The sequence below is a fragment of the Crinia signifera genome, chromosome 4, assembly GCF_055691185.1.
Source record: "Crinia signifera chromosome 4, ASM5569118v1, whole genome shotgun sequence".
Classification (NCBI taxonomy): Eukaryota; Metazoa; Chordata; class Amphibia; order Anura; family Myobatrachidae; genus Crinia; species Crinia signifera.
The window spans coordinates 257,023,668-257,036,710 of record NC_139220.1 but is presented as its reverse complement, the minus strand read 5'-3'; the positions used below and the strand labels follow the sequence as shown (position 1 = coordinate 257,036,710).

The window sequence follows — 13,043 nt, the reverse complement described above, 5'->3', positions numbered from 1 at the left end:
CACTTTACCAATATTAAACGGTGGATCCTTTGAATATGAAGTATGCTGGGAGTCCTCACGATGTATGCGGCTGGAATGGTTGCCGCTGGAGGTGGTAAATATCGCTTGATGTAAACAGACCATATGTTGGTGCAAGACTGGTAAATGTTGACTCAGTATACCAGAACCTGTCTGCAGCGATCCCAGATTAATAATCCCAGCGATAGAAGACAGATGTGGCTTCCGTGCTTAGTAGCAGCCCACACTGGTGTAGATGGTGATGACCAGTGGTAGTTTGCACGGTGTCCGCCAATAGAAACAAATTTTCCAAGTGAAAATAATGAAAGGAGATGATGTCCAAATGAAACCAAGGTGTCACAGCTGTGTCCAGAGGTGGGGGGCAGTCACCTAACGCGTTTCACTGCGTCCTGCAGCTTTATCAAAGGTGTGATAAAGCTGCAGGACGCAGCTTACTCTGACTGTCCTCTGAGGCGGGGCCTATTCTTATTATTTACCATTTTTGATATTCGTTCCAATTTACGTTTATTCCCCCCCACCATCTTATACCATTATTGTAATTTATTTATTGTCATTGTTTTATTACTGTATTTTTATTATTGTGATTTTAACAGAATCAGTAAAATTGTTATACCTTTTCATTTACTGGTATCCTTCATTGATTTAAGCGCTGCTTCACCCACCTTGTGTGAGTATTTCTTTTCTGAGGAATGATGGGAAGCCTTAAAGCTTTAGAGAATTGGTGCTCGGTCCTCTGAATCCACCTACAACCTGGATGTTAACCCTGTGGGCCCAGAAGCCTTGATGAAAGGGGGTTAACCGAAGGTAGTTTTACCATAACTCCCATTATTCTGTCTCCCCTTCCTACTAGATTGTAAGCTCCTCCGAGCAGGGCCCTCTTCCCTCCTGTTGTCAAAGCCCTCTTCTCTTCACATTTCATTCACAGCTCTCCTATACTGAAACACTCAGTGACCATCTTCCTCCGCATACTCCTCTTCATCATTGGCCTCAAGCCTCTTATAGTATTTTAATTGAGTCCTCACTACTTATATTTAAGCTGTAATGTGTATAGAACTGTGGCGCTCTTTATTTGTACTCCTATTTTTGTTATTTTTTCAATATTATGCCAAGTTTTGTCTCCCTGTATTGTTCCTTTGTACAGCGCTGCGAAACACATGTGGCGCCTTATAAATAAAATAATAATAATAATTATTATTATTCACCAACAAATGGGTTATTACTGCTTCTCTAAAATGTATTAAAGTTTACAACACCATTTATTCAGTGGCTCCTTCTGCTTGTGCAACAAAGTATTTCGCCGCTTATCCTCTAACATCGCCATCTTAGGATGGTTCTGTTTTACTTAAAAGTATCAGAAGATTCTTGACTTCTGTGTTTAGTTCTAGAACAGTGTTTTCTTGCTATAACGTGGCGCATCAACACTAGGCTGAAGTGCTACTAGACTTAAGGGGTTATTCTGATTCACTCGGAAAAGCACAATCTCTAATAGACAAAACCATATGCACTGCAGATGGGGCTGATGTAACGTGCAGAGAGTTACATTTGGGTGGGGGGGTGTACTTCAAACTGATATCTATATTTCAGTGTAAAAATAAAGCAGCCAGTATTTACCCTGCACAGAAACAATAAAACACCCAAATGTGACGCTCTGCACAAATTACATCTGCCCCACCTGCAGTGCACATGGTTTTGTCCATTAGAGAGTGATTGTGCCTTTCCGAGTGAATCAGAATAACTCCCTTAGAGCGAAAACGACCCCCTTCTGGCAATCTCAGTCTTTCGTTTTTAATAAGTCAGCCACTGACCTATTAAAACATCTTGCTGCTATCTGCACGGCCAATGGCTGCTTAAATGTTGCGTCATGAGAATGTTTCTACCTTGCGTTACGAAAATCTATTTGTTCTGTCATCTGCTGCATTTATTCTGCGTCCTTATGTGCCATTTAATCACTGTCCTTTTTAATTGGAAGATCATGGAGTTAGGACTCTTCTCGTTCTATTTCGTGTTATTGTATGTTTGGATAATGATGATCTTCAATGTTCAGTACTACGTATTGTTTGTGCTTTAAATAAAAATTAGACAAACTTAAACTTGATTGTTACCGGTCACTTCTGAATTACAGCTGTCGGAGAGGAGCAGTATAAAATGCATTGCATACTACAGCTCTGAGCATCCGACACAGAATGGTGTTCTAAAATTCTGATGTTGATAGAAGTGTTTCAATAGCCAGCTCATAAGATTAAGGAAACAGACTGGAGTGACTTATCTCTTTATACTGTAATAGGCTTATGTACCGGCGATACAATAAATGTGACAAGACACTCTTACAAGACTAGATAGGGCATTTTGGATGACTGATCTGATTTCCTTTCAGTTTGGTCATTCCCTCAGCAATTTCTCTTCTAACCGTGGGCTCTTACAAATGATCTCAAAGTGAAGGACACTTTCCACAACAGCTGAAATTATATTCCTGCAGAAGCCCAGCTTGAGAAATCAATCACTAAAATTCCCTGTTCCCTGAACTGCCACTTGGCTTCTGATGAGGACTGAATAAGCCTTGTCCCTGTGTGTTATACTGCTTTTTTTCAAAGTTGACTCTAAAAAGTAAACCAAAACCTAGAAGAAAAGGCTGTATTACTGAGCTAAATAATATACATTATTATTATTATTATTTTATTTATAAGGCGCCACAAGTGTTTCGCAGCGCCGTACAAAGGAACAATACAGGGAGACTAAACTTGGCATAACATTGAATAAATGACAAAAATACAGTACAAATAAAGAGCGCCACAGATCAATACACATAACAGCTTAAATGTAAGTAGTGAGGACTCAATCAACATACGAGAGGCTAGATGCCAATGATGGAGATGAGTATGCGGACAAAGATGGTCACTGAGTGTTGGAGTATAGGAGAGCTGTGAGTGAAATGTGAAGAGAAGTGGGCTTTGACAACAGGAGGGAAGAGGGCCCTGCTCAGAGGAGCTTACAATCTAGTAGGAAGGGGAGACAGACAGATTACAAGAGGTGCAAGCAAGTGGGTGTTGGTTAGATAGCAGGATGTAAAAAGGCAAGGGGTCGGAGAACCAGCTGGTTTATGCAGTGGAAGGGTGTGCTTTGATGAATAGGTGAGTTTTCAGTGCCCGTTTGAAGCTTTGGAAGGTCGGGGAGAGTCTAATGGAGCAAGGGAGTGCCTTCCACTGAAGGGGTGCAGTACGGGCAAAGTCCTGTACTCTAGCATGGGAAGCAGTGATCAGGGTGGAGGAGAGACGACAGTCGTCAGCCGACCGTAGAGGGCGGGAGGGTGTATGAATGGTGATGAGGTTAGAGATATATGGAGCAATGGAATTAGAGATGGCCCTGTATAGGAGATAACTTCTATATCTGTGCCGCAGGCTGTGTCTCTGCAGCTGGTTACAATGTTTGGATGGATACTCCTTCCTAACTAATCAAGATGGCAGTGGGAAAGGCCAGTGATGTCACAGGTTCTCAAATGACTGCGTTCTGTTTCTTGAGCTAACTTATTTCATATCAGGACTGCCCTGAAGATGTCTAAGGAGCCTTCTCAGATGCTCTATAATAAATTGGGGGTGTGATACCTTAATTTAACAGAGCGGTCTTATAATGTCAACGTGACACTAGAAAGTGAATTTTGTGATGTTTCACATAAGCATACCTCCTAGTATCTTGATTTTGGCTGGGCAGTCCAAATTTGAGGCGAGGCATTTCCATTTGTGGGGGTAATGCCGCCCATACACGCTGCGATTCCCGGCGGTGCGATGTGTGCTTTGAGGTGCGCGCTCCCGCGGCACCTCATCGCACAGCACAAAAAGTATGTGCTGCACATACTTTTTGTACTTGCTTTTCATCTCATCGCATTGCATGCACAAGGCATGCAATGCAATGTGATTGATGCTATTTTTAAGCCCGTAACGCACGCCAGGATCGCAGCGTGTATGGGCAGCCTTAGGACTTATTCCCCTGCAGGCAATGGACACCGGTGCTGAAAATATACAAACTTATATAGATTATACCCTGGTCTGAGTCAAATCTTTTACATCACAGCAATGCCAACCACTCTGCCACTGTACTGCCCCCAAATGTGGCAAATTCTGAAATAAATTAAATAATGTATCCACTACTGTTTAAGGTCGTATACACACACACATTATACAAAATGAGTACACCTATAGGGCAGGGTTGCCGACCCTCCCGGAATTTCCGGGAGTCTCCCGAAAATCGGGTCCCCCTCCCGGCCCCCCGGAAGGGTGGGCAACCCTCCCGGATTCAGGGGGGACCCCCGCTGTCCCCCGGATCGCGGCATTAAAATGCCGCAATCCTTGGGTCTCAGAGGAGGGTGTGGAGCTAAAATGACACAATCGCGTCATTTTAGCCCCGCCCCCTCCACTTAGATCCCTGAATTAGCTGGTTTAACATCATGGGGACGGGGCTTAGTGACGTCACACTTAAGCCCCGCCCCCTGAGCTGCTGCTGAAACTCTCCTCTCCGGGCTTCTCCCGGAGAGGAGAATAATAAAGTCGGCAACCCTGCTATAGGGGGTTATTCAAGACTCCTCGCTCCCCCGCGTGTTAGCACAAGGCATCTGCGCATGCATATTTATGCGCATGTGCAGACGCCGGGTGCGAACTGCTAGGGGATGTGCCCATGGGAACGCCTAGTGGGTGGCTGTGCGAGCTGCATTTAGTCTTCACGCAATGCTGCAAAATTTGCAGCGTTACATTTGGACCAGAATAAGGTCCATAGCCACATAGAAACTGTAACTGCATAACATGAGAATGTATATGAAGCAATGTGTCCCTAGTTAGCCTCTTACAGTATTATATGTCAGGTCATGTACAGTCCGTTGATCATTTGGAACTTATGTCCTGTCTGCTCTGTTAGTATATGGCGTGGCCATCCCTGTTTCCTGGCTCTCATTCTTGAAAGGAAGTACTGTACCTGTGTAAGTTTTGGAGTTTGTGATGACTTACTACAATTGTAGTTTTTATGTATAAAATGATAGGTTCTACAGTCTGTGTCAAAGTAGTGGACGGATTCTTGTTCTCTAAGTAAGATATTAAATGTATTTTGGGGACTGACTATTTAGTACAACAGGATGATAGAATGCTCTCGTTTTTTGGGTGGCACGCATACTTTCTCTCCTCTTATTTTACTTTACTATTACTCTCCGGGAAGGCACCTTCACACGGGCAATTTATCAAACGACCTACTCATATATTACTATATAGTGGAACAGTGGGGCAGATGTATTAATCCTGGCAAAGCAATAAAGTGGAAGGAGATAACGCACCAGCTAATCAACTCCCAACTGTTATATTTCAAACACAGCTGATTGGCTGGTGCGTTGTTAGCTGCTCCACTTTATCTCCAGTTTAGCTCTTTGCCAGGCTTAATACATCTGCCCCACTACAGCCCTTCTGTGTCACACCTCCCCTTTAGAATGTAAGCTTTCATTTTTAATCTTTTGCCGTTGACTCGCAATATGAGATCCAAAGAGCTGTCAGTCAGTGAAGCAAGCCATCATTAGGCTGAAAAATCAAAAGAAACCCATCAGAGACAGAAAAAACATTAGGTGTGGCCAAATCAACTGTTTGGAAATGAAAGAACGCACCGGAGTGCTCTGTAACACCAAAATACCCTGAAGACCAATGTTAAACAACTGTGGTGGATGAAGAAAAACCCCTTCACAAGAGTTGGCCAGATCAAGAACACTCTCCAGGAGGTAGGTGTATATGTGTCAGTCAACAATTAAGAGAAGACTTCATAAGAGTGTATATAGAGGGTTCCCCACAAGATTTAAACCATTGGAAAGCCCCAAAAACAAGACCAGATTAGTTTGCCAAACCACATCTAAAAAAAGCCTTTACAGTTCTGGAACAACATCCTATGGACAGATGAGACAAAGATCAACTTGAACCAGAGTGATGGGAAGAGAAGAATATGGAGAAGGGAAAGGAACTGCTCATGATCCAAAACATACCGCCTTATCACTGAAACATGGTGGCGGTAGTGTCATGGCGTGGCCATGTATGGCTGCCAATGGAACTGATTTCCTTGTATTTATTGATAATTTGACTGCTGACAAAAGCAGCAGGATTAATTCAGAAGTGTTTCGAGCAATATTATCTTCTCATATTCAGTGAAATGCTTCAGAAGTCATTGGACAGCTCTTCACAGTGCAGATGGACAATGACCCGAAGCATACTGCAAAAGAAACCAAAGATTTTTTAAGGCAAATTAGTGGAATGTTATGCTATGGCCAAGTCAATCACCTGACCTGAATCTGAGTGAGCATGCATTTCACTTGATGAAGACGAAACTGAAGGGAAGCTGCCCTAAGAAAAAGCAGGAACTGAAGATATTTGCGGTAGAGGCCTGGCAGAGCATCATTACGGATGAAACCCAGCGTCTGGTGATATCTATGCATATAATCTATCTATCTCTGCCACTGGTAATTGCTTCAATGGCCTGTCCCCTGGTGCAACTGCCTTTTATTTATCATGTACTTGTCCTCAATTGCCTTTTACTGTAATCCGTTGTTTAATTGTTTTTTGCCTATTTACATACACATATATATATATTTATTTATACGCTGTGGCACCATATAAATAAGCAACAATAATAAGTGAAGTGCGTAGATACTTAGGGCTGTTTCACACAGTACGGTTCCTGCCGCACGGTGAAATCCCGTACGGCCAGGGAGCCGTGCCGCACTCAGCAGTTGTGAATGGACACTATTGTGTCCATTCACACGGGTCGGCCACGGCCCGGCCGCACGGCTGCAGCCGGATCCCCCCACTGGAAGGGACGGCTGCCGGGCTGTGGCCATCCCTGCCATTATAAAATTCTGAGTGCGGCGCGGCTCCCTGACCGTACGGGATTTCACCGTGCGGCAGGAACCGTACTGTGTGAAACAGCCCTTAGGATTGAGCTTGTGCACAATTACCTTCCCCATTTTTTCCCTTCACTTGTAAATAATATTGTAACAGATATAGGCAAGTTCCTCCCATCTTCCCTAGTTTCGATGTGTGAGCTTATGTAACATGCATACTCTAAACCCTTTACTTGAATTCTAATTGTCATAAAAAGCATATGTTACCCAGTGGACTTGTTTCTACAGTAAGTTTTGTGAGCACATGTCCCTTTGCATCTCTCCTGGTACTGAGCTTGCAGCTAGTGACTCCCAGTACTTGGTCAGCTGTTTAGAGAGCGCTCACACTGTGCTGTATGAAGCCTGGAGCCAGAGAGCTGCATTTGGGAACTTGCGCTGGGAAATGCCTGGGGTTCTCATTGGAATTCATGGAAATATTTACATTTAATTAAGATCATTTTGTAATTCCAAGCTGTGGGGCGACTGGTGCAGGCAGCATTGATATTGTGCAGGCTGGTGCGGTTTGCGTATGCAGGGCTATGAGAACCACTGCTAATAATGGGTTAACAGAAGTGTGCTGCTATGTGAATGTGGTTTTCCAGCTGTGATCTTCCCCAGTGCTCTGGTGCCTCTTGACATCACTTCTATCCTGTTTAATGTTTCATTGCATTGATGCTTTGTAAATCAGATTTAAATCTGGCTGTAGTATTGTTAATCATGTTTACAAGCAGAGCGTACAGTTGTATCTTGAACATGCAGCCAGTATATATTTCATGCTGAATGTGCTATGTGGGAAACAAAATAAATGAAAATAAAAAAATTATATATATATTTTATGCTCTTTGATTCGTTGGTTAATTTGGGTCTAATTTTCGATAATCACTTTAAATTTGTTTAAAACAGTGTTTGTCTGTTCTAAACCTCAACACTATGTAACATTAGTTTCTATGGGAGTTATTTTGGTTCATTCGCTCGGATGCGAATTCGCATCCTTGCGAGTGAAGAGTGAACCAGATCCTGCCTTGCGAATGGTGGTACGCCAGCCCACCATTCGCAAGGTGCCTACGTTCGCACTGGCTGCAAATGGATGTTTTACATAAACATCCATTCGCAGCCTGTGGGGGAACACCCAGATCTTTCAATGCGGAAGGTGCACGCAACATCCGTTGAGGTTAGCTGCCCGGCCCCTGCATGGTCTCATTAGCATGAGAACACCCAGTGCTGGGCGTTCCCATATGTTAATGGAACAGCCCCCCCCCCCCCCCCCCCCCCCCCCGCCCCCCGCAAAGATGCACCCAGCAAACCGTTTGCACATGCGCAAGGCTCTAACATCAGCCCCGCGCGAACGCACCCGGCCCAACGAACTGACCTGAATAAGGTCCTATATGTAAGCACATACAACTAGAGGAGGAACTATATATAATTTATTTATTAGGGAGGATCATTTCAGTCTTATATAAATATTCCTATGTAGCAGATTTATTATTGATTCCAACCTTTTGTTAGAAGGTGAAAAATTAAGAACCTGGCAAATGTCACAGGTCTCCACAGACTCCAGAGTCTGAAATCCTGAAATGCTTGGGACCAGACCATTTTTCCATATTTTGGAATTTTTGCATACCATATCAAAGTATAAACCCAATGCATATTACGCTTAATAATGTCACTGAGACTTTATGACTTTAGTTGTGGGTTACTTTCAAAACTCCCCAACCATACACAGCAGAGGAACTCCCAGCAGAGACACAGTGCCCTGAAGGAGTGTATTGCCATGTCTGGAGCAGGTGCAGTAACAGACTCTGGGCCAAATGTATCAAGCTTCAAAAAGTGTTAAAATGGAGACTGATAAACTACCAGCCAATCAGCCCCAAACTGTCATGCCCCAGGCTTTGTTTGAAAAATCACAGATAGGAGCTGATTGGTGGTTTTATCATTTTTTGAAGCTTATTACATCTGGCCCTCTGACCCCAATGGTACACTAGGCAGTGGATGCGAGGTTGTCGGGTAGAGAGGGGGTTGTGCCCACCTGGATTCTGTTTGGCCCGTCACACGACATCTGTCACATTAATGCTCTGATCAGGGAGACTACAGACCACTTACTATAATCTATGCATTCACAGATCACACCTACATTTTTCTATTGCAGTCTCTTGAATTGACATCAGTTTTTCTACACTTGTTAAAAATGAAACCAGTAAAGGCTTCTCTATTTTATCGAAGCTGCTTGGACTCAAGAATGTGTATTGACCAATGGCAGTCTCACATAATTTTATTTTGCTCTTTCATGTGCTAGTTTCAATGGTTTTGTCTCTTGTGACAGTTGTTGTGATACACTTTTTGCTGTTCTCTGTTCATTATAATATTTATGCATTCTACAAGGATGTATTCAGAAGTTCTCCACTACACCATACGTAGAAATAGTGATACACTTCTCTTTATACCAACGACTGCACCTCTGGAGACACATCGGTGAAGCTTCTCAAATTCACGGATGACACTATGCTAATTGGAATGATCACAGAAAGTAATGAGAATGCCTACAGGCAAGAGGTGGAAAGGCTAGTCACCTGGTGTAGTGCTAACAACCTACAGCTGAATGCGTCAAAAACGGTTTAGACGATCATAGACTTAAGGAAAAATCCCCCTACTCTCCCCCGCTAACGGTTGAAGGTAGTGCAGTGGCGGTAGTGGCATCCTTCAGATTCTTAGGCTCCAACATTGCCAGGGACCTGTGGAGAGGGCCAACATCGATGGCATTGTGTGAAAAGCCCAACAGAGACTGTTCTTCCTACGTCAACTCAGGAAGTTCAAACTGCCGCAGGAACTCCTAATGCTCTTCTACTCTGCAATTCTACAATCTGTGATTTGTACCTCAATCATAGTCTGGTATGGCTCGGCCTCGGCTTATGACAGAAATAGATTACAGCGAATTCGGTACTCTTTACCTGGCACGGCGCCCACGATCTTGATCGTGGGCATCGTGAGGTAAAAAATCGCGTCGGTCGCGTCGTATGCGGGCTAAAGATGCCCGGACGCGACGCGACCGACGCGATGTCCACGATTTCCCATTGAAAACCATGTTAAACATGGACATCGCGTCGGTCGCGGCGCGGCCGGCCATAAATGTGCACACCATGGCCGCGACGCGATGCCCACGATTTGCCATAGGAATCAATGTTAAAAGGCCCGATGGACACGATTTTCATGTTAAATGGCTGAATGGACCCGATTTTACCATAGGAAACAATGTTAAATGGGCCTTACAGCCCAAATACTTACCCTGAACTCTGAAATGGCCCCCCCAATTGTTACCGCCACCCCACGATCAACGTCAACCCGAAGCGTGGCGAGCGGCGGCGGTACGCGTCATCCGACCTTTTCATACCCCCACTATCCACGTCGGCGTGGAGTTGAGAATAGAATAGTGTGGCGAGCGCAGCGAGCCACCGAGCCCGAAGCGTGGCGAGCGGACGCGGATACCTTCACAGGTAAACGCGTCCCTTCGCGGGCTTCACAGGTGTCCGCGTCGCCATGGACACCTGTGAAGCCCGCGAGGGGACGCGTATAGCTGTGAAGGTATCCGCGTCCCCTCGCGGGGCTCGCTGTGCTCGCCACGCTTCGGGCTCGGTGGCTCGCTGCGCTCGCCACACTATTCTATTCTCAACTCCACGCCGACGTGGATAGTGGGGGTATGAAAAGGTCGGAGGACGCGTACCGCCGCCCCTCGCGGGCTCGCTGCGCTCGCCACGCTCGCCACGCTTTGGGTTCACGTTGATCGTGGGGTGGCGGTAACAATTGGGGGGGCCATTTCCCAGTCAAGGTTGCCTATTTGGCCTCTGTGGCCCATTTAACATTGTTTCCTATGGCCACATCGGGTCCATTGAGGCATTTAACAGTAAAATCGCGTCGGTCGGGCCATTTAACATTGATTGCTATGGGAAATCGGGTGCATCGCGTCGCGGGCATCGCGGGTACATTTATGGCCGGCCGCGACGCGACCGACGCGATTTCCATGTTTAACATGGGTTTCAATGGGAAATCGCGGGCATCGCGACGGTCGCGTCGCGGCCAGACATAAATGTACCCGCGATGCCCGCGATGGGCGCCGTGATAGGTAAAGAGTACCGCGAATTCTACTCTGCAATTCTACAATCTGTGATTTGTACCTCAATCATAGTCTGGTATGGCTCGGCCTCGGCTTATGACAGAAATAGATTACAGCGAATTGTAAGAGCAGCGGAAAAAATCATAGGATTGGGTCTCCCGGCAATTGAGGACGTGTATGATCAATGGTTACAAAACGTGCCGAAAGAATTATCAGTGACCACTCCCACCCTGCCCATGACTTGTTCAGAAGGCTGCCATATGGGAGGCGATATAGCTCTCAACTGGCGAGGACAGCCAGACACAGAAACCGTTTTTTCCCCCAAGCAACTTCCATAATAAACTTAAAGGTCAAGGTCCGCGATTCCACCCCATTGCGCTAATTTAGGCACGCGACACCTGAATCTAAATACAACCCTGATGCCCTCCCCTTGAAATGATCCTGTTTTGTATTGGTCTGTTATGTATGTTCACTGTGTGGGAGCAGTGGCTATCGGAAACAAATTCCCTGTGTATTATGTATGCTGTACATTGATATACTTGGCAATAAAGTGATTCTGATTTATGCCCTCTAGAAATTGCATTTGTAAGCAGTTATTAATGGTACTCCAGATTGGTATAGTGTTCTTCTTTTATAGAGCACTAATAACAGCTGCCCATACACGGTACGTTTTGTGCGGTGCGATGCGTGCTCCCGTGCAACGCACATCACTTTGTACAAAAATGTGCTGCCAGTACTTTTTGAACTAGATAGATCAAATTCACGGTGTGCATTGCACAGTGTATGGGCGACCTTAGACAACAGAACTTACATTACAATAATCAATGCATAACATGTTAAACTGTATCCTTCCACAAGACCGATTATATAGTGCCACAAACATCACATAAGCTTGTTTCTTACAGTATGTCTGCATTTGGCAACTGCTGTCTGTATGGTGTGAGCTCAGCTTGCTGTAGATGAAGCTAAGATTTGAATTGTCCCCTCACCACCAGGGATATCAAATCGTATTTTATCATGCAGCTTGCTGTGCTATTTCCACACAGCAGCTGCAGTGTAAGGAACCTGCCAAGGATGTAAGGACCGTCCAAACGTTCCTAGGGTCACAGTGTAACTACAGTCACTACCCCATACACGATCTTTTTATATTGCTTTGTATTTTGTGGTGAATTCCTTTTAATATATACAGTTTTTATATTGTAAGTTTTTTAATATAATCTAAATTAGGGGGTAGATCTCAATGCCTCGAGATGAACTACCAACCAATCAGCTTCAAAAGTGATAAACCACCAACCAATCAGATCCTACCTGCCATGTCACAGACTGTGTTTGAAAAATGTCATGCAGGAGCTGATTGGCTGGTTGTTTATCACTCTCCATTTTATAATTTTTGAAGCTTGATTGGTTAGTGATTTCTCCATGAGCTGATATATGCCATCTCTTATTCAATATTAGTAACCGCAATGTTCTTCTAATCTAGAATATATTACCTACAAATGATTAGCTCAGAAACGTGACCATGTTTTTTTCTAGGAGTAGTGTCTGGGTAGGAAGTTTTGGGTTCATCTTTAAGTGTTTCCGTCTATCTGCCGGCAGATTTATCAGAGCCAATCAGCTGATTCGAACAACCACGCAGACCAGTGCCTGTGCAGATCACAGCGGGCAGCATGTGGCGTATCTGGAGCATGTCGTTGTAAAGGTCACCATATCGCACCCACGCAGAGGAGACTTGCAGATCAATCTCATTTCTCCTTCAGGGACGAAGTCTCAGCTTCTGGGCAGAAGGTACGTTTGCCTTTAACAATTAATTGTACAGCTATGCTGTTAAACTCTGGTGCTCTGAAACATAAACAAGGGGTATATTTACTAAGCCTTGGAGGGAGATAAAGTACCAGCCAATAGGCAGTAGTCTGTTGCACCAAAATGGGTGAATAAACAAAAGATGTGGATATGATGTATTGTTGAAGCTGTAGTCCTACAGAGTATAGCCATCTTCTCTGTGTGGAGTACACTTTGTGTAATTTGTAC

General features: G+C 44.6%; 1 protein-coding gene and 1 long non-coding RNA gene across 5 annotated transcripts in view; one reads left to right on the top strand and one right to left on the bottom strand.

The window, feature by feature from the left end:
* Nucleotides 1-13,043, bottom strand: part of LOC146075261 (uncharacterized) — a 136,650-nt gene that overhangs the window by 74,359 nt on the left and 49,248 nt on the right. The window contains exon 5 of one of the 2 annotated variants that reach the window (XR_014473546.1): nt 12,526-12,854. The exons of the other annotated variant lie outside the window; for it this stretch is intronic. This is a non-coding gene — a long non-coding RNA (uncharacterized LOC146075261). Of the gene's footprint in view, nt 1-12,525; nt 12,855-13,043 lie in introns of those variants that run through there. 2 annotated transcript variants of the gene reach the window in all.
* PCSK6 (proprotein convertase subtilisin/kexin type 6) overlaps nt 1-13,043 on the top strand; it is a 124,965-nt gene that overhangs the window by 77,511 nt on the left and 34,411 nt on the right. For 2 of the 3 annotated variants that reach the window (XR_014473543.1, XM_083184288.1), the window contains exon 12: nt 12,612-12,800. Coding sequence is in view for 2 of the 3 variants with exons in the window: in XM_083184288.1 (XP_083040414.1) it covers nt 12,612-12,800 (189 nt within the window). In the remaining variant the exon portion in view is untranslated. Of the gene's footprint in view, nt 1-12,611; nt 12,801-13,043 lie in introns of those variants that run through there. The other variant, XM_083184289.1, reaches the window with a different exon arrangement.